Raw genomic sequence first — 21,185 nt, forward strand, 5'->3', positions numbered from 1 at the left:
GAGACGTAGTCAGGGAAGGCTGAAATGTCAAATTAATTCTAAGTAGAACTGTGGGTGAATGTCTTGGGGGATGGCTCCCTTTATGCTTTGCTAGGCAAAAAATGCATCTGCTGGTCTTTTTTGGAAAAGGTTGTGTTTGCTTGGTTTTACCGTGGGGAGGGCTGTGATTGTGCTGGGTTCCACTTTCAGACTGTTTAGAGAGCCGGCAGACTGGGGTGACTGCTGCTGCAGTCTTGGGGATGGGGATGCCATGAGTGTCAACTCTTGTGATTATTTTTTGTTTTTACTGCAATCCTTGCAGACTCTTGTTAAAGCCCCAGCCCTGAGTGATACGACTTCAGAAGAAAAGTTACTTTCCTTTTCCTAAAAAGCAAGTTTCTAGTTTGTCCTGATTCGCAGAAAGAAGTTGGACAGTGTGGTTCCTGAAGTCAATTAAGGAGGATTTCATGTTAGGCGGCCTGGTGTTTGGTTTAGTGCTCGATGTGGGCCACACTAAAGCTCTGTTTTCTGCCAGGAGTGTCAGAGCCTGAGCTAAGTACCGGTAGTTATCCATCAAGCAATTTAGACAACCTAAGAAGAGCTTGTGACTGGGCCAGTTGTTGGCTTCTTTTGGTAGCTTGACCTTCCCTATTTGTTCAGTTCTCCCAGGAAACCTGCAACAAAAACAGGGATATGAGACTTGGTTTCCCCAGCAAAAAAATTCTTCCAGATCTCTCTTGCAAATCAGAAGTAAGCCCCACAGGCATTTATTTCCCTTTGCAGGTCATCTTCTACTCGGGGCTCTTCATTCTGGTTCAGGAACAAAAGTCAAGCATGTCTGGAAAATACTTGCCTGCCCAGCTGGGCTCTGACCTTGGGATTCGCTCCTTCCTGCTGTAGCTTGAGGAGGGGCAGGGAGGGGGAGTCCAACTTGGCCTCATCTATTCTGCTCTTCATTGCTCATGAGCCAGGGTTCGGGCAGTGGCTCTGGAGGTCCTGGGGCTGCTGTTTATCTGACTCCAGACATAAATTACTTTTACTTTTCTGTGATGGGGGAAAGAAAAACCAGAGTCCCAGTCTCTGGCAGTCGGGTTGTGGCATTGGCAGGAATGGTTCTCAGGGTGATTGGGTTACTTAAGCTGCCATAAAACCCCGGGTCAGGTGGAGGCCAGTGAAGGAGAGCATCTTCCCTGCTCCATGAAGAGCATCCTACTACCAGCAGCAGCTGAGTAGAGGCCTTTGTGTTTCTTTCTTTCTTCCTCTCTTCTTTCACTGCCTGCAAGGTTTGCTGTGGCCTGTGGCCAAAGATTTCCCAGCAGAACTTGGTTTACCAGGATGTTTATCAGCCTGACCTAAGGGAATACAAGACCCTTTTCCAGCTTCTAGGAATTGGATTCCTGGAAGAGAGAGAATTCCTGTCCCAGAGGGGACTTGGCACTTGACGGGGACAAGGCTGCAGCTGCTCAGATGTGATGGCCAGTACAGAGGAAAGAGCTCAGGAATGGTTCAGTTGTTAACACTTTCAGCCGCGTGGAGGAGCAGGGTCCCAGGACTCCCTGTCTGGTCCTTCTGACATTCCAGCTCTGTCCTGGGCAGGACGAACTGTCCGTCAGCAGGGCAGAGTTAGACCAAGATGAGACTAGCTATAGAGTGCATGAAAGTGTTTCCAGCAGTTACCTCGGCAGCCCCTGGCCGCCACAGCACACGGCTGCATGGGGTGAGCATGCTGGCCAGTTTATCTGCATGTGCAGGATTTGCACAGTTTCATGGAAGTTTAGGGCTGGAAGGGACCTCATAAAATCATCAGGTCCAGCCCCCCCTGCTCTGGGCAGGAAAGGCTGCTGGGTTCAAATAACCCCAGCAGGGTCCACATCCAGTCTCCTTTTGAAGATCTCCAGGGTAGGTGCCTGCACCACTGCGCTGGGAGTCTCTTCCAGAGTCTGGTTGCATGAGCTGTGAAGAAGTTTTTCCTTACACCCAGTCGGAAACCTCCTGGCAGTTTATAACCATTGCTCCTGGCTTTCCCCTGGGGCGCTTTGGTGAATTGTTGTTCGCCTAACCTCTGAAGCTCTCCTCTGACATATTTCTAAGCTGCCACCAAATGCCCCCAAAGTTTCATAGTTTCATAGTAGCTAGAGTCGGAAGGGACCTAGGTAGATTATCTAGTCCGACCCCCTGCCTTGTCAGGAAGGAGCACCGGGGTCAGATGACCCCGGCAAGGTGCTCATCTAACTTCCTTTTAAAAATCCCCAGGCTAGGAGCCTGCACCACTTCCCCTGGAAGCCGGTTCCAGGCCCTAGCCGCCCTGACTGTGAAGTAGCGCCTCCTAATATCTAATCTAAACCTACCCTCCGCCAGCTTGTGACCATTATTCCTGGTCACTCCTGGCAGCACACGGGGGAACAGGGACTCCCCCAATACCTGCTGATCCCCCCTGACCAGTTTGTAGCAGGCCACAAGGTCCCCCCTTAACCTTCTCTTGTGGAGGCTAAACAGGTTCAGGTCCCGTAGTCTCTCCTCATAAGGCCTGCCCTGCTGACCCCTGATCATACGAGTGGCCCTCCTCTGAACTCTTTCCATATCGTCCACGTCCCTCCTGAAGTGTGGCACCCAGAACTGGACGCAGTACTCCAGCTGCGGTCTGACCAGTGCCGCATAGAGGGGGAGGATCACCTCCCTGGACCTGCTCGAGATGCATCTGTGGATGCATGACAGGGTACGGTTGGCCTCCTTGACTGCCTCCCCACACTGCCGGCCCATGTTCATCGTGGAGTCAATGACGACTCCAAGATCCTTTTCCGTCTCTGTGCTGGCAAGAGGGGAGTTCCCCAACCTGTAAGTGTGGTGCCGGTTCTTCCTCCCCATGTGCAACACCTTGCACTTATCAGTGTTAAACCCCATCCTATTCTCATCCGCCCACCGTTGCAACCTGTCAAGGTCAGCTTGTAGCCTATTGCACCCTTCTAGTGCGCCCACATCCCCCCACATCTTAGTGTCATCAGCAAACTTGAACAGGGTGCTTTCTACCCCCTCATCCAAGTCACTGATGAAGATGTTGAACAGTGCGGGCCCGAGGACCGAGCCCTGGGGGACCCCACTGCCCACGTCCTTCCAGGTCGAGAAGAACCCATCCACCACCACCCTCTGGGTGCGGCCCTCCAACCAGTTAGCGACTCATTTGACTGTGTGGGCATCGACACCACAGTCTCCCAGCTTTTTGATGAGGACAGGGTGAGAGACAGTGTCGAAAGCCTTCCGGAAGTCCAGAAAGACTGCATCCACAGCAACCCCTGCGTCCAATGATTTGGTGACCTGATCGTAAAAGGCCACCAGGTTGGTCTGACAAGACCTGCCACGGATGAACCCATGTTGGTTGCCCCTGAGCATGCATTCCCCCGCAAGGCCCTCCTGGATGGATTAGTTGGTAGGGTAGGGTCAGAAGGGACCTGAGCAGATCATCAAATTTGACACCCTGCCATGGCAGGAAAGAGTACTGGGGTCAGACCACCCCGGCAAGGTGTTCGTCTAGGGTCTTCTCTTTTCTAGGTTGAACGGTCCCATATCTATCAGCCTTTCCTCATGGCTTACTCTTCAGGCCTGTAATCGTACGAGTGACTCTTCTCTAAACTCTCTCAAGCTTCTCCACATCCTTGTTGAAGTGCGGTGCCCAAAACTGGACACAGTACTCCAGTTACAGCCTCACCAAAGCCAAGAAGAGCGGGAGAATAACTTCCTTAGTTTTGCTGGAGATGCATCGGTTGATGCATGCCAGCGTATTGTTTTCTCTGCTAACTAGCATCACGCTGGTGGCTCCTACTTATTTAATGCCCCATGTCCCTTTCAGATGTGGTGCTAGCTAGCATAGCACCAGCAAGTCTCTAAGTTTGTTATGAGTTTTTCCTCCCCAGGTGGAGCACTTTACACTTCTCAGTGTTGAACAGCATCTGATTCTGGTCCTCCCATTTAACTAATCTGTCTAGGTCTGTCTGGATCATCAATCTATCTTGATGTGTGACAACACTTCACCAAAGTTTAGTGTCATGGGCGAACTTTGACAGTGTGCATTTCAGTCCCACATCCAGATTGTTGATGTAGTTGTTGAAAAGCACTGGTCCAAGTACCGAAGCTTGGGGGACCCCACTGACTACCTTCTGCTAGGTCAACACAGATCTGTCTGTTAGTACTCTGGCTCTGACCCCATAGCCAGTTTCCCACCCATCTGACTGTTGAATTGTTGAGCCCATAGTTTTACCTTGAGAGCCTTATGGGACACCAAGTCAAAGGTCTTCCTAAAGTCCAAGTACATGATGTCAACTTCATCTCCCTTATCCAGGTAGTGAGTAACCTGTTCATAGAAGGACATGAGGTTAGTCAGACATGACCTACCCGCGACAAAACCGTGTTGGCTGTCATTCAGAATTTTGCCTTTTATTAGCTTATCATATATAGACTCCTTGAGACCTTTTTTTGAGGATTTTTCCTGGGATCGAGGATGTGCCAGCTCCTTGCATGTGCACAAGTGGTGCTCGGCAGTGCCTTGTAACCCCATGGAGGTGGTACCGGGAGAGCAGCTGAACTCCCTGGCATTGCACAGTAACTTGGGCCATTTTTGAATGGCTGTGGAGAGCCCCTGCTCCCAGAACTGCTTTGCGCGCTCTTCCCGCTTCTCTGGCATGTGGGGAGCTTGTGCATCTGCTCCCTGGGCTGTGGTTGGTTTGAGGCTAAACTCAGCTCTGTTGTATCTGGGGGCTGTGTCAGTGTCTGCCACTCACACTAGTGGAAGTTTTTGAGAGCAGGGGAAGGCTAGGAAGTCTGAGGATAGAGGTGTGAGCCTGGAGCTTGTGGCCTGGCTGAGAGGTTGGACAGATGGCTTCCCTCCTGGGAGGATCTCTGACAGGGACGTGTCTTGTCTCAGCTTAGATCAGAGTTCAGCTCAGTCTGGGCCCAGAGCTGCTGATCAGGGTGGAGGTGGAGGGATGCAGGGAAAGGAGTGGGAGTCTTCCAGCCAGGCTCCACTCAGGTCATCTCTTTATAGAGAGGCATTAACCAGCTTATCCAGAGGTAACAAGCCTAAGCATGGGAAGTCATACAGAGCTGTTTGAGCCAGTTCACTTGCAGGCAGAAACTTTATGGTTAAGTTGAAAATCCCTAGGTGCATCCCCTGTGGCATGGTCTGCAGGAGCATGGTGTTTCAATGCCCTGCCTGAGGCCACCATACTTGGCAGGGGTCTTGGCAGTTCTTTCCTGACCCTTGGCAAAGAGCAGTGTCCTGAGGGCAAACCTCTTCCACAGTCGCTTCTCTTGGTTGTTGTTGCTTCTGAGACTGCTGACATGTCTGTTAATAGGAGGCTTTTCTGCCCCCTTCCCCCTGCAGCAGATGCACTGATCACAGAATCAGTGAGTTGGGAGGGACCTGGACAGATCATCTTGTCCGACCCCCTGCCATAGGCAGGGAGGAGCACTGGGGGTGGAGGGGCCATAAGATCCCAGCCAGGTGCCTATCCAGTCTCCTCTTGAAGATCTTAATGATCTAGGGGGCTTCTGGAGGGGCTGGACGTGTTTAAGTCAGCCGGCCCGGACAATCTCCACCCTAGAGTCCTTAAGGAATTGGCCGAGGTCATTGCAGGACCCCTAGCATGGCTCTGTGAGCACTTGTGGTGCTCTGGTGTGGTCCCAGAGGACTGGAAGAGGGCCAATGTGGTTCCAGTCTTCAAAAAGGGGAGGAAGGAGGACCCAGGAAACTATAGGCCAGTCAGTCTTACCTCGATCCTAGGCAAGCTGTTTGAGAAAATTATGTTGGCACACATCCAGGAGGGGCCAGCTGGGGACTGCATGCTTAGGGGCAACCAACACGGGTTCATCAGTGGCAGGTCCTCTCAGACCAACCTGGTGGCCTTCTACGGTCAGATCACTAGATCATTAGACGCAGGGGTAGCAGTGGACATCGTCTTCCTGGACTTCCAGAAGGCTTTCGACACTGTCTCTTACCCCGTTCTCATTAAGAAACTGGGGGGCTGTGGTGTAGACACCCACAGAGTCAAATGGGTCGCCAACTGGCTGGAGGGCCGCACCCAGAGGGTGGCAGTGGATGGGTCCTTCTCAACCTGGAAGGACGTGGGCAGTGGGGTCCCCCAGGGCTCGGTCCTCGGGCCCGCACTGTTCAACATCTTCATCAGTGATTTGGATGAGGGGGTAAAAAGCACCCTGTTCAAATTTGCTGATGACGCTATGAGGTGGGGGGACGTGGGCACACTGGAAGGATGCAACAGGCTACAATCAGACCTAGACAGGCTACAAGGGTGGGCGGATGTGAATAGGATGGGATTCAACACAGACAAGTGCAAGGTGCTGCACCTAGGGAGGAACAACTGGCACCATACCTACAGGTTGGGGAACTCCCCTCTTGTCAGCATGGAGGCGGAAAAGGATCTGGGAGTCATAATTGACTCCCAGATGAACATGGGCCAGCAGTGTGGGGACGCGGTCAGGAAGGCCAACTGTACCTTGTCATGCATCCACAGATGCAGCTCGAGCAGGTCCAAAGAGGTGATCTTCCCCTTCTATGCAGCACTGGTCAGGCCGCAGCTGGAGGACTGTGTCCAGTTCTGGGCGCCGCACTTCAGGAGGGATGCGGACAGCATGGAGAGGGTCCAGAGGAGGCCACTTGCATGATCAGGGGACAGCAGGGCAGGCCCTATGAGGAGAGGCTACAGGACCTGAACCTGTTCAGCCTCCACAAAAGAAGGCTGAGGGGGGGATCTAGTGGCCTGTTATAAACTAGTCAGGGGGGATCAGCAGGCAATGGGGGAGTCCCCGTTCCCCCGAGCACCGCCAGGAGTGACCAGGAATAACGGTCACAAGCTGGCAGAGGGCAGGTTTAGGCTAGATATCATGAGGCGCTACTTCACGGTCAGGGCAGCTAGGATCTGGAACCAACTTCCAAGAGAAGTGGTGCAGGCTCCTACCCTGGGGGTGTTTAAGAGGAGGTTAGATGAACATCTTGCTGGGGTCGTTTGACCCCAGTACTCTTTCCTGCCATGGCGGGGGGTCGGACTAGATGATCTGCTCAGGTCCCTTCCGACCCTAGAAACTATGAAACTATCTCCAGGGAAGGTGAGAGCACCACCTCTCTGGGAAGCCTATTCCAGGCTCTGGCCACCCTTACAGTGAAGTATTTCTTCCTAATATCCAACCTAAACCTCTCCTCCCTCAGCTTGTGACCATTGTTCCTGGTGACCCCAAGGGGGGCCCTGGTGAACAGACTTTCCCCGAGTCCCTGCTGCTGGCCCCTGATAAGGTTGTAGGCAGCCACAAGATCCCCCCTCAGTCTCCTCTTGCGGAGACTGAAGAGATTCAGGTCCCTCAGCCTCTCCTCATCGGGCTGGCCATGGAGGCCCTCAACCATACAAGTGGCCTCCTCTAGACCCTCTCCAGGTTCTCCACGTCCCTCCTGAAGTGCGGCGCCCAGAACTGGACACAGGACTCCAGCTGCGGCCTGACTAGCACCGCACAGAGGGGGAGCAAGACCTCTCTGGACCTGTTAGTGATGCCCCTGTTGATGCAGGACAGGGTGCGGTCGGCTCTGCCTATTGCTTCGTCGCATTGGCGACTTGTATTCATCCTGGCGTCAGTCCTGACTCCAAGATCCCTCTCTGCCTGTGTGCTGCCGAGAGGGGCAGCCCCTAACCTATAACCATAATGCTGGTTCCCTCTCCCCAGGTGCAGCACCCTGCACTTGTCCTTGTTGAACCGCATCCTGTTCAGATGCGCCCACTTCTCCAACCTATCCAGGTCTGCCTGGATGCGGTCCCTGCCTGCCGGTGTATTCACTTCACCCCACAGCTTGGTGTCATCAGCGAACTTGAACAGGGTGCTCTCCCAACCCTCGTCCAGGTCGCTAATGAAGATGTTGAACAGCACCGGTCCTAGGACCGAGCCCTGGGGGACTCTGCTGCCCACACCCTCCCAGGTCTCGACATCGACCCGTCCACCACCACCCTCTGGGTGCGCCCCTGGAGCCAGTTTGCATGCACAGCCTCCCCCAGCTGCCTGGAGAATTCCAGATCCTTCCCAAAGCATTGCTCCCTGGATCAATGCCCACCCCAGATCCAGATCCAGCTCTTCCTCCTGATGTGGCAGCCTGTAGTAAACCCCTACCACCAGATCCCTCTCCCCCTGCCCTCCTTGGAGCTTGACCCACAGGGTCTCAGTTAAGCCTTCCTCTGGTCCTATTTGGAAGGTAGAACTGGTATACTGGTCCCTAACATAGAGCACAACCCCCCCACCACCTTTTTTCCCCTTCCTATCTCTTCTAAACAACCTATAGCCCTTTATGTTTACAGCCCAGTCAAAAGTTTCATCCCACCATGTCTCCACTAGGCCAACCAGGTCGATTTTACTTCTTGGAAGCAGGAGAGCAAGCTCCTCCTGCTTGTTCCCCATGCTTCTTGCATTAGTGAAGAGACACCTTAATCTCCCGTGGGAGCCTTGGGCACCCCCCCTTCCTGGGAGACAACTGGTCCCTTGACATACCTGAGCTCTTACTTGGGCAGGTCCTACACTTGATCTGGGGCTGAGTTGTGTGTGTCTGCAAGTTGTAGAGCACTCGGTGTGTAACGCTGCTGACTGCCTGTTGTTGGGAACCTGGTATTGGCCTGTGTGTCTGGGATGCCAGCCAGGGGGCTGGCCTGGTGGAGCAAGGGGTGGCTGGGGTGCATGCACTGCTCCTCGTGCTGCTTTCCAGGTCAGCAGATTCTACCTGCTTAGTGCAGATGCTTGGCTGCTGCAGCATTGTGCATGCTCAGCATCACTTGGGAACAAATGCATCCATTCTCATTAATGTGGGTGGGTTTGTGGAGAAGCCTTGGCCAAGCCATGGGCATTGCTGTGATGAGCACAGAGCTCTCCAGTGTTCTCCTGAATCCCTGCTGTGCGGTGCTGCCCCTGCAGCGGGTCCTTCCACCCAGCCTGGCCTGGCGCTGCCTTCCAAAATGCTGGGGCAGCAGCTGTTGGCACACAGCGCAGTGCGAGGGGTCATGGCCTGACCAGCAGAACTCCCAATTCAACCCCCTGTGGAGCTACGGTTCCTCAAGGAGCTCATGTGCCTGTGGCAACTGCCTCTTTCCCTGGCCTCACTGTTGAGGCACACCTGGGTGCCCCTGATTCTGCTGACAGGAGTCTTCTGGTTGGGGGAGCTGGTGTGACCCCAGCAGATGGCAGGAGCCTGTGGACTGAGGGAGGTCTTTTCCCAGTGCCAGCTGCTGGGCCTCAGTCCTTGTCTGCACAAGAGCTCCACCAATGCAGTCTGTGCATCTGCAGCAGGGAAACCATATAAATTGCCAGGAATAGACAACACCAGGCATGCATTTCAGGGCTGTGCTGTCCCTAATGCTTTGTGTGTTGCAGTAAGGTGGGACCCTGGTTTCTGAGACGTCTCCCCAGATGCTGGAGCTAAAGAGGGTGGAATGAGAGGCATGTACCAGGGCTGGGACACATGGAAAGGGAGACGCAGCATCCTGTTTCCAGGGGCCTGCTTGTCTGAGGCACAGAAGGGCCTCAGCTTCCCTGGCATTAGAGCCTGGGGTGCTACTGGTAAGTTGGAGCAGAAGAGCGCTCTTAGAACATGCCTTGCTTACATGTTGCTTCTCTCTCCAGGTGTCTCATGCAGTTGCAAAGCTTGTGCTAGTCAACTTCCACTGGCAGATCTCGGAGATCTTGGAAAGGTAAGTGTCAGGCACCCAGCCTTTGCAACTGGGGCTGTGCTAGATGGCTTTCCACAGATGTCCATGCAAGAGTGTGACTGGCCAGCTCAGTGCTGTGCCCAGGGAGAGGAGAAGCAGGCTTCTTTTGGCTCCCGTAACTCTCCCGTGTCTGCCTAGCCAGTGTATGCGGGCGGAAGGAAAGGGTTGGCATTGGGCCTGGAGGCTCCTGCCCCATGTAGAGCCTGTCAAAGACCTGCACATGAGCTCTGCTGTCTGCTTTGAACCTGGATGTGGAGGGAGCTGCAAGGCAGGGGGGGTGGGTTGTTTTTAGGCTGGCCACCATTAAGTTTCCCTGGTAACTGGTGTATAGCTCCCTCGGGTTGACAGCCTGCTTCCTGTGCTCCACATCTGGCCTCTGGGGAGGTGCGTGCCCTGTCTAGCTGCCTTTATGGCAGCCTAGTGCTCTTCTGCCCATAACTGGGGGGAGTTGGGGAAGGACCTTTATTTTCCAAGCCTGGGCACTACAATGTGCCCCTCACTTGGGCTGGTTCTCAAGCTAACCGGCAAACTCCTGTCTTTCTTAGCTGTTCCTTGGTGGTCAGGAGCAAGCACTTGCAAGTCCATGTGTGAGCAGAAATGCCTCGCTGCAGGTGCAAAGTTCCCTCCTTGCCCCCCCCCCCTTTTTTTTTTCTCTGGACAGGAGGGGAAGTTTGGAAAGTTGTGCTGCCCAGAAGGCAGCCATTGCAGTTAGCAGGAAACCTCCTTTCCAGGCAGGTTAAGCATCGTGGGTAATTTGGGGATTGTTCCTTCCCCTAGCGGACAGGCTGTACAATGTGTGGGGGGTATCCATCAGGGAGGTTTTGGACTCTCCCTGCAGAGTTGCCATAAGTCAGGCCAGGACTGCTCGTCACTAGAGTCAAAGTGGCTCCAGGACCGAGGCTGATGTCGGCTAATTCTTATTTCCAGGCACAAGTCCAATTCGGCCCAGTTGCTAGTGGAGGCACGAGTTCAGCCCACCTCATCCAAACACGTAAGTATGCTTGTTGCTCTGGTCTGCCTTTGGCAGTGATAGCCCCAGTCCTGTGCCGTGGCTCTCTGCCCGACTTGCCCCCACTAGCCCTTCAACAGAGTTGGATCTGCCACCTCAATCAAGAGACTCCAAGTGCTTCAAAGAGCTGTGGGGTCTGGCTATGTTCCTGCCCCCAGGACAGTCTCCATTAAACAGGTGGTGAGGTTAAGACCTGGAGTCCTGGGTTTGTCCCCATTCTGTGTATGTGTCCTGGGTGCCTTGTGTTGGTCACCAGTGTTTCCTTGCCCCTTCTGTCAGTATGGATCCTCCCTGCTGGCTGGCTGAGGGGGTAGCTCTGCAGGCAGGGGCTTTCTCTTCCCTGGCTCAGGCAGCACCTCCCATGTTGGAGGCTTTAGGGGAGGCCACTGTGGCATGTTGGATGTCTCCACACAACAAAGCTTGGCTGGGGGGGGGCTTTGCTTTCGCCTGGCTGTGCCAGGATGCACTTTGGTCCTGTGGGGCACTGACATGAGGCACAAGTCCCAGCTGGCCTTCTTGTGTCCCCTTTGAAAAGCTGAAAGCTCTGCAGAGGGCTTTGATAAAGCACACATAACACGGAGTGGTGCAGCAGGTCTTGGCTCCAGGATACGTAGGTTCTACCCCAGATTGCAGGTGTCCCGTGTACAAGCCAGCAGGTAAAGGCTACTGATGCTGCCTTGGGATGCCCACAGCTGACCAGAGAACTTGTCTAGGATGGCAGTAGTGAGAGGAAAGTTTTTCTTGGTGCTCAAGGATGAAATGGTGCTGAGGGCTTGGTCTGTGCTCCTTTGTTTAGTGCTTCCCTGCCACAGGGAGACCCAGCTTCCTTCCCAGAGCATTGCTCCCTGGATCATTGAGATTGGGGTGCTGGTGACAAATGGACCAAGCTCTGCCAAGAGGCATCCACTTTAAATTTTGTGTACGGGGAGTGGGCAGGGAACTCTTTCCCTTCGCTCTGTAACCAGTGGCATGTGCCCTGGCCTCGCTTGCCTTTTATCCCCTGGATTTGTCATTACATAGGACAATTGGCATCAGGTAGGATTGTGGAGGATCAAGGCTTCTAGCACTGGCCGAGCTGGTGGGGAGATGGAAGGGAGCAGAGTGCTTCCTGGAGAAAAGGGACAGGCCTGGACGCAAACCTGATGTTGGCACGAATGTGCCACATGGGGGACCAGCTCAATGCAAACGTCCCTGTGATGCAAACGTACCGGGGAAAAGTGGAGCAGCTCTGGCTTGGATGCGAAGAAAGCATGTGATGCCCTGACACCAAGGGCCCCAAAAGAGAGCTACTCAGCAAGGTGGCATGCACCTTCTCCAGCCAGTGCCAACTGATTCCTAGAGCATGTGAGCTAGGCACACATCAGCTTGTGTCCAGGGAAGCTCTAGTTCAGGCTCTGAGCCATGGTGCCAAAGGGGGCAGGCCCACTGTGGCAGGGTAAAGAACACCCAGGGCAGCTGCACAGCTGCGTTGACTTGCACCTCTGTTCCAGGCAATGGTACATTCCTCCCACCACTGTGCAGTGTGCATGCAGTTTGTGCGCAAGGAGAACTTGCTCTCTCTGGCCTGTCAGCATCAGTTCTGCCGCAGCTGCTGGGAGCAGCACTGTACAGTGCTTGTCAAGGACGGCGTTGGAGTTGGTGAGTGCAAGGCAGTTGCTGCTGCGGGGCTGCGCTGGGTTGTGGGCCCCTGAGAGCTGGGTAGTTCCATTGCTGCAATAACGCCTTGTTAGGGGGAAAACCAAGCAGGGAAGTGTCTGTGTGGAAAACCAGTCTGTGCCTCAGATGTTTCAACTGGCTACTGGTGTGGCCTGAGCCCAGGACTGCAAATATGTCCAAGACCTTGGCTTGGTCCCTGCAGGGTGCCGCTACCGCCAAACAAATCACTAGGTGGGTTTTCTCTGCTTGCGTCCCCAGGACCCCAGTGGCTTAGTCACTGGTGTATGCTTGAAGCCTCAGCACCCTGGTGTTCTGAAGCTGCCCATCTTCATAATGAGCCCTTGAGACCTGGAGGTCTCATGGCCTCTGGGTGCTCACATGTGCTCCCTTTGCATCAGTGGAAGCCTTTGGTCACTAGTGCTGGCGTGAATGGCCTAGGTTCTCCTGCCCAGTCATTCACAGTGGCAACTTGGAGCGGCTGCGGTAGGGGTGTGACATCGCTGGGCGGTGGTTGGCCCTGCTGTATCACCGTCCAGCAACAGGAGCCAGGCAGGGGGTGTCTCCTTTGTCGGAATTGTGAACAGACGGTCCTCGGGCACTGAGCTGAGAGCAGCCCCCTGCGGGCAGCAGCTTACAGCACATGTTGCCCAGTGCCACAGCTGCCCTTTGTCATTGAGCAGGGGTCTCCTGCATGGCCCAGGACTGCCCGCTCCGAACACCAGAGGACTTCGTGTTCCCATTGCTGCCTAGTGAGGAGCTTAAAGACAAGTACAGGCGCTACCTCTTCAGGGACTATGTGGAGGTGCGTGTGCCAGGCTGGGGGAGTCTTGCTGGGCCCTCCTGGGAGCAGAGCTTGTGGGGCCCAGTCTTCAGAAGTGACCACCTGCTTTGGGGGGACCTCAGTTTTTGGACCCCAAGATGAACTGTCTTTCAAGAGAGTGAGTCAGATGTTGAGCCACCTGCCTTGAGAAGTGGGACCCTGTGATCTGCCTGCAGCTGGGCACCCCAGCCATGGTGGTCTGGGCACCTGGCATCCTTCACGATCCCTCACTGGAGCTCAGTGGCTGGAAGCGTGAGCAGTGGCAGCATGGGGCTTGCTGTCAAAGCACTGTGGTAATTTGCCAGATGTAGGCTTGCTGTGAGGACAGTCCAGGGGCTCTCCTGCGGGCGCTCGGCATTCCTTGAAGCAGAGGGCTCCAAGCATCTGAGCAGGGACCTTGAAGCTTAGGGCTGAAGACAAAAAAGTCCTGCAGCAGTACCTGAGATGCCTGTGGGTGGGCAGCCAGGGCAGTGATGCATGCTCTCTATTGCATGGCATCCTCTGCTCACACTACCACTCTGTGAGCTCAGAGTGAGGTTTCTCAAGTGAGATCTCACAGGAGGGCTCAGGACCTTGGGAGGGAGCAGCCAGGTGAGGGATGTCCTTTCCCAGTGATGGGAAAACCCTGAGGGGAGGGGGAGGGAGACCAGCTGTCCCAGGTTGAGAGCAGAAGGTGGAACATAGGGCCTGGAGTTAGCCCTCTTGGTCTCTAGGCAGTGCAGCCATGGGAGCCTGAACTCCCTCTTCATGAGTGAGCAGGTGTGGTTGCCCTCCATGGCAACTGAGCGCCCTCCTGAGGCAGGAGGGGATGTGTCTGCCCCAGTGAGGCCCCCTCTGGCACAGCGTTCCCTCCCTTCTTGCCCCACATGCTAACCAAGCTCTGGTGTACTTGCAGAGCCATTACCAGCTGCAGCTGTGTCCTGGTGCTGACTGCCCCATGGTCATCCAGGTGCAGGAGCCCAAAGCCCGGCGAGTGCAGTGCAACCGATGCAACGAGGTCTTCTGGTAAGGAGACGAGTGCCCTAGAGCTGTGAGGGAAGTGCATGGAGGTGGTCTGAGAACTGAGTGCCTGTGGCCAGAGCTAAAACCTGATGGAGAGCTTGGGATGGTAAAGCCTTGCTTGAGTGAGAGGGTGATGCTTGCTCACCAAGCAGGCAGCCAGCTGCCTTTCTGCTCCCTGGTGGAGAAGGAGCCCTGTTTCCACTGTCCTGCAGGGGAAAGATGTGGTAGAAAGCTTCAAGAGCAGAATGCACCCTCCCTCCAAGGAGCTGGTTCGGGTTATCCTATCACTGAACACAGAGCCCAGCTTCTGTAGTGTTTGGTTATGAGTCCAGATGCCAGGCTTCCTGCCATGACTGCCACCCTGCCTCAAGGACAGACTTGCTGCTTGGCTATTATTGCAATGCCTTAGTGTTAATGGGAAATGAGAACTTCTTTCTTTCTCTCAAGCTTCAAGTGTCGGCAGATGTACCATGCCCCTACAGACTGCGCCACCATCCGGAAATGGCTCACCAAGTGTGCGGACGACTCTGAAACTGCCAACTATATCAGTGCTCACACTAAAGATGTAAGGCGGGTGCCTGGCTTCCCAACCTGGCTAGAGGGGGCAGCAGCTCTGAGCATGCTTGGAATCCTAGGCAGTTTGGCAATGGTGCTATCAAATCCCCTCTCTGGGGCTGTTGGTGCAGGGTTGCCAGTGCCCTGCTGTCTCTAGCCCAGCTCCTCGCTAGTGCTGAGGGCTGATCACAGAAGTATTCCCTCTGCGTTGATCCCCTTGTACACAGCCCTGCAAGATGAGGCATTGTTACCAGTGCAGTTGGCATTACCCCAGTGTAAAAAGTTGTAGACAGATTATGTAACCCCCCCAAGTCAGAATAGCTTTGTCCAGATGGTGGAGAATTACCCCTGGAAATATCAGGGGGCAGGGGTAGAATTCAGCTGATTATATGTTCCACCAGTTTGGGTTTCATCTATCTACAACTGTCATAAGGTAGCAGTTTTCCCACAGCAAACAGGCTGCTGCTAGGTGGAAAGTGCAGTAATAGCCTCCCACACTGGGACAGCTACCCTCATCCTGGTGTAACATATGTTTGTACATAGGACAGATATAGATTACGCTGCAGGGCAGGTTTGTCTGTTCAGGCCCCAAGACTGGAGCAGACATCAGGCTGCAGCCAGACGTATTGCAGAAAGGCAGCATGTAGCTGGCTCAAGGACTTGTCCCTGTGAGCAGATGGAGCATATTAGGAAAAGGGCAGAATGCCCTGGTGCAGGGAGAATAGAAAGCAATTCGTGAGGCATGGTCCTTTCCTGTCCTGTCCATGGCTGCATCTGGTTTGGGCTGTTGCACCTTGGAGTTGAGAGTCGGCGGGGGGGTCTTTCATCAGAAGTGTTTATAGATAAAAGGTGCTGACTTTTGGGCATCTCTTCCAACAGTAAATCTGCTCAGGCCAGCAGAGTCCTTTGTGACAACATAAGCCAAGGGTGATAGTAGTGGAAGAAACTATGCCAGCACATCAGTTGAATGGCCATGGAACCAGGGCACCTGTGTGCAGCACTGCACAGTCAAGCAGGCATGAGATGTTTTTACCTTTGGTCACTGCTGGTAGAGGCAGATGGTCCTGCAGCCTGAGCCGTGGTGCAAATGCTGCATTTCTGCATACGTGGGTGTAGGCACTAATTCTGAGCAGCCCAGGAGTGGCAGGTTTACGTTCTGGTCTGAGGGACATGCTAAGACTACTGGCCTTGTGTACTGGGAATGTTAATCCAGAGCCACAGTTGTGATGTGCTGAGCTGTGATGTTCCTCCTGCTGGAACATGGAGCTGTCCAGCATAGTGTGTGTGCGATTAGGGTACAGGAATCACGGTTGTATTCTCGGGATGGTACATAACAGCCGGCTCTAACACGCACTTCTGTTTCTCCAGTGTCCCAAGTGCAATATCTGTATTGAAAAGAATGGAGGCTGCAATCACATGGTGAGCAGTTCCCTGATCACTCCATATGTTCCTTATCCTAGCTGAAACCTTTGTGTCCTTTTGCCAGTTGCTAATGCTGCCTCTTTCCTTCTCTTTCAGCAATGCTCCAAGTGCAAGCACGGTAAGTTGCAGCATCTGGAATCCACTCTGTGCTTCTTTCTGGAGGAGGAGGCAGTGTTCTCTCCTTTCTGCCTGACTCTCCAGTACAGTGCTTCCCCTGGTGAAGGATGATGGGGTTGTTCTGTGAAAGAGGCCTCTTGTCTCACTTGCTGTGTTCTCAGTTGGTTTCGGACTCTGGTGTTTAAGTTCCATCTCCTTGAAATGCCTACACATCAGATGTCTCCGTCTCCCTCTGTCATGATGATAGCAGGCACTGGTGTCTGAAAGCTTTCTGGGTAAACAGATTATGGGCCACCAGCTGACATGCATTGCTTCTGCCATGGGACTGCAAGGTGTTAAGTCAGAGCAAGCAGCTAGGATCACACAGACGGACACACCAGGCCACATCCACCCTACCCCATTTGTGCAGCAGCAGCCCGTCTGTCCTAGGTCTTGAGTGCAGACTTGCAGTGCCAGGGATGCATACTCATCCAGTCACGTGTCGCAGACGAGCTCATGCCATCACAGAGTGGCTTTTGAGGGGTGCCAGAGCCTGCTCACCCTGGAAAAATGACTCAGGGGGGCGGAGCTCCTACACTGCAATTTTGCCTTCAGCTACTAGATGCTGGGAACAACTGCTACACAAACCCTGTCACAGAAGATCTTTAAAATCTCCTGCCCCAGGTCACTTCCTTTGCACTGGCAATGACTTGCGGGGTGCGGTGGAGAACGAGCTTAGGTACAGCAGTGCCTGGGATTTGAGCATGTTGGCTGGCACTCTGCATAGAGCAGATTTCAGCCCAGCTGAGCAGGAAGGGGGACCTGCCTGCTGCTCTGGCAGCCCTGACAATGTCCATCAGCACTACAGTGTCTCATGCCTAAAGCCAGGAAGCTACATTTTGTGGGCTTCTGAGTTGCTCTGCGTGTCCTTTTCAGTTCTCACCTGTCTCTGCATTTCAGTGGCTTCAGATCTGAAGCCTTTAAGCCACTAGAGAGAGCTAGGTCTGGTAGTAGCTGCTGCAGTCAGAGGTGAGTGCAGACCCTCTGTGTAGACTTGTGCACCATGAGATCAGATTAGGATTATCCACTTTGGCAGACTGGTGGCACCCGGAAAGCTGCAGCTTGCTTGCAAGTAAAGCCTTCCCTGTGGTCTGTGGTTTTGCCAGCATGGCTGTGCCAGTGAGGCATTGGGCAGGTTGTTCGCTGGAGTTGTGCCAGCAAAACCTCTGGTGTGAGTGGGTACAGCTTTTCCTTGGGGGTCTCAGCTACTGTTAGAGTAGCAGCAGCCCTATAGTGTGAGCTGAGCTAAAGGCCACAGCCATCCTTGTTTGTAGCGAGGAGGTACAGCCTGTGGACGTAGCTGGTCCCAGTGTCCAGTGCTCCATGCTGACCCAAGCCACGTCCCAGTAGCACTTGCAGGATGCAGTAGTCTCTGCAAGCAGGAATTCCCCGTTCAAGGACAAAGGTTTGTACAGTGCTGACCACCCCCTTTTCCCCCCACCATAATGTTGCATTTGTAGTTCACAGATCACAACCTGGCTGCTCTTGGAATTGAGAAGCATTAGGTGCTCACTGGCCATGGGACACTGCTGACAAGTTCCAGAGAACAGCCCCTGCATTATCTTTCTGGAAGCTGTTGTGGTGTTCGCATGCGTCACAGTGATTGTGCTTTGCTGTTCTTTGCAGACTTCTGCTGGATGTGTCTGGGAGACTGGAAGACGCATGGCAGCGAGTACTACGAATGCAGTCGGTACAAAGAGAATCCTGATATTGTAAACCAGAGTCAGCAAGCACAGGCCAGGGAGGCCCTTAAGAAGTACTTGTTCTATTTTGAGAGGGTAGGAGACATCTCCTTGGCCAGAGCTGCTGTAGCCTTGTAATGCTCCCTGCCTGGTGTAAAGGTCCCTGCCAGTAATGTCTGTGCAAGAAACTGCCTCACCAAAGAATCTATGCAGATACCATAACATCTTGAGCCCAGCATAGGTCAGACTTGAGACCAGCCCAACAAATCCCCAAGCTCGTGCCCTGTGTCCTCCACCAGAGCAAGTGTGACATGTTGTTTGTGTTGCCTGTGATGCACCACATGCATCCTGCTCCCTTGCCCCCAGCAAGCCGCTGCTCTGTCCTCCTAGAGGAAATTGGGGAAGGTGATGTCTTGCCCACAGGGCAGCCTGCCTGGCAGGAGAAGGTGTAGTCTTGGAGGTGGATTCCAAAGTCCATTGTGTTTTTGTAAATGCTGTGGGGACTTCCTTGTGAGTCATATGCTTATGGTTTCTGGACTATGTCACTAGCCAGTGAGACAGCTGCAGCACTCCTTCTCCCTGCAGTGGGCATGGCTGGGATTGGCCAAACTGAGGCATTCTGATGGAGCTTCTTAAGAAGAGAGTTCCCAATGGCCCTTGTCAGTGAGGTCAGCAAGCGCTTGCTGCTGCATTCAGATCCCCAGCTTGTTCCACATAGCATGAACTTGTTCTGAAAAAATGACCTGTAATCTCAACCTTTCTGCCCCAGGGCTTCTGGGGAGCAGCTGTGTTTACAGTGTGTCCTAGCACAGATGTTAGATTTGGCTGAATTCATGGGAAATGTTAATCTCTGCTTACAGAGGGGCTGGGTTTGCTCCCTGCCTCCTGTGGCCTGTGCAGCCTCTGGCTTGCAGCAGGGGCGTGCTGCCTTACCGCCATCCTTGCTGCGACCAATCCTGCTTCACTGGACTCCACCCCACCTTGTTTTCTGCTTGCTAGAACTTGTCTGCCAGTGGCAGCGCTTTGGTCTCATGGCTGTGTCCCTCTGCTTTTGCAGTGGGAGAACCACAATAAAAGCCTCCAGCTAGAGGCACAGACATACCAGCGCATCCAGGAGAAGATCCAGGAGAGGGTGATGAACAACCTGGGAACATGGATAGACTGGCAGTACCTGCAGAACGCTGCCAAGCTGCTTGCAAAGGTGAGCACAAAGGGCTCATTCACTGCCAAAGGCGAGCTTCCATACCCAAGTGCTCCACTCCAGGACAGTACAGGAGAGGGCCCGTGGCCAGGGATTGCACTGCCAAACAGGTAGTCCTCCTGGGCTCGGGGCATAAACCCCTCAGGGTCAAGGAGCTCCTCTGGGAGTGGCTCTGTTTTTCTTTGTGCTGGGCTGCTCTGTGCCTCAGAGCATCCACTGTAATGCATACAGTCATACTGGATGAGGCTGTGGTCATGTTTCTGTGTCTGTCACACAAATGTGCTATGCTAGTGTGGTCTGGATCTGAGAGTCACTTCCCCCTCCTCTCTTGCAGTGTCGCTACACCCTGCAGTACACTTATCCGTATGCTTACTACATGGAGTCTGGCCCCAGGAAGAAGCTGGTAAGGTGTCTGACGCTCTGTTTCCGACTGCTTAACTTGGGACTCAGGTGGTGGGCCAAGGGGACCCTGGGCTTGTCTCTCAGTCCCAGAGTTTAAGCGTGAGCTGCATAGGTGTGAAACTAAACCCTGTAGATCCCTACGCTTCGTGATGGCCCCAGATCCCGGACTGCTCTATCTTCCCACAGTAAAACTGCTGCTAAGTCCCCTTCCAAGAGCCTCACTTAAGGCTCGCTGTAGGGCAGTGCTGGATTGTGACACCTTCAGCTTATCAGCCTGTTTTCACTGTTAGAGTCCATGTTGCTGTTCTAGTTAGTATAGAAGCTAGTGTGTACCTGGGAGCTCAGAGTTGGTTGCTCCCGGCCATCGGCCCTGTTTGGGAGGGGGCGGGGAAGAGGAAGGAAGGAACAGGACCTTGGCTTCAAATGAGCCTTGTAGAAACTCCTAGGAGGAGAGAGACTGTGGACACCTGAAGAGGGAAACCAGGAGCATGTGGCTCAGCTGTGCTGCTGCCAAGAGGCATCAGGTGTTTGCAGCCTGCCTTGCCACAGGGTAACAAGCTCTGGGAGGTCTAGGCAGGACCAGGGTGGCCTGTGAGAGTCCAGGGCTGTGAGGATCCCGGAGCCCCTCTGGTCTCTCTTCTGGGCATTCTCTCTTGCATGGGGAGTCAGGATAGGAAGAACAAATGAGACTGACTGACCCCCTGCTAATCGCAGCTGCTGGATCCTTGGACATGATTCCCTGCTCTGCATGCCTGCGCCTAGTGAGAGATGTCTCCAGCAGGTCCTAGAGACTGTGGCAGGGGGTCTGCAGGCCAGGTATTGGGGTGGGTGGGCACTTATCTCCCTGGGGCACCATGGATGATTGTGGCAGTTTCTTCTGGGTCCAGAGTCTTGGAGCGCTTGGGCAGTCATAAATAGAGCTGAGCAGCACCAGCCCCCAGTGATCATGAAGCTGCTGCTTCTCCTGCAGCCTTATTGCTTACTGCTTTCCCCAGTTCTTCAGGAGGCATTTTCGGCCACCTTCTGTTGTGAAAGGCTGGGCTGAGAGCAAGCTTCTCTTCTTGCGGCTGTTGGGCAGTGGCGTAGTTGCCCCTTGACATCTCTAATGGTCTGTGCTGTTGGTTGCAGTTTGAGTACCAGCAGGCCCAGCTGGAGGCAGAAATTGAAAACCTCTCATGGAAGGTGGAGCGAGCAGACAGCTACGACCGAGGCGTGAGTATTTCAGCTGGCCTAGATGGTTGAGAAACAACACGCAAGCCCCTGCCCAGCCTGGCAGTTAGGCGAGCACCAGGGATTAGCTTCTCAGGCTGGCCTTTGGCCTGTGGCTGCTGTGACAGCAATGCCCATGCTAGCAGAGAGAGTAAGGCTTCTGGCTGTTCCTGGCTGACTGGAAGGAGCCAGTAGTCCCTGCAGAAAGCGGCATTTAGCCCTTGCTCCAGGGCTGGTTATCTTGGTGCAGAGCCTTTGAGGTTGGAGATGTGAAGCAGAACCCCCACAAGGGGAGAGCTGGGGGGTTCTAACCCAGGGTTGGAGACCATGGGGCGCAAGGGGCACGGAAAGG

At 54.0% G+C, this 21,185-nt stretch overlaps 1 protein-coding gene across 2 annotated transcripts in view; it reads left to right on the forward strand.

The window, feature by feature from the left end:
- ARIH2 (ariadne RBR E3 ubiquitin protein ligase 2) overlaps window positions 1-21,185 on the forward strand; it is a 34,628-nt gene that overhangs the window by 10,330 nt on the left and 3,113 nt on the right. For both annotated transcript variants that reach the window (XM_090022730.1, XM_090022731.1), the window contains 12 exons: window positions 9,634-9,701; window positions 10,647-10,710; window positions 12,219-12,366; window positions 13,065-13,186; window positions 14,100-14,209; window positions 14,654-14,771; window positions 16,130-16,180; window positions 16,280-16,301; window positions 17,966-18,117; window positions 19,079-19,222; window positions 19,557-19,625; window positions 20,753-20,836. In XM_090022730.1, coding sequence (XP_089878856.1) covers window positions 9,634-9,701; window positions 10,647-10,710; window positions 12,219-12,366; window positions 13,065-13,186; window positions 14,100-14,209; window positions 14,654-14,771; window positions 16,130-16,180; window positions 16,280-16,301; window positions 17,966-18,117; window positions 19,079-19,222; window positions 19,557-19,625; window positions 20,753-20,836 — 1,152 coding nt within the window. The remainder of the gene's footprint in view (window positions 1-9,633; window positions 9,702-10,646; window positions 10,711-12,218; window positions 12,367-13,064; window positions 13,187-14,099; window positions 14,210-14,653; window positions 14,772-16,129; window positions 16,181-16,279; window positions 16,302-17,965; window positions 18,118-19,078; window positions 19,223-19,556; window positions 19,626-20,752; window positions 20,837-21,185) is intronic.

Source organism: Crocodylus siamensis, chromosome 11 (genome assembly GCF_052110815.1).
Source record: "Crocodylus siamensis isolate JL-2025a chromosome 11, ASM5211081v1, whole genome shotgun sequence".
NCBI classification, from domain to species: domain Eukaryota; kingdom Metazoa; phylum Chordata; order Crocodylia; family Crocodylidae; genus Crocodylus; species Crocodylus siamensis.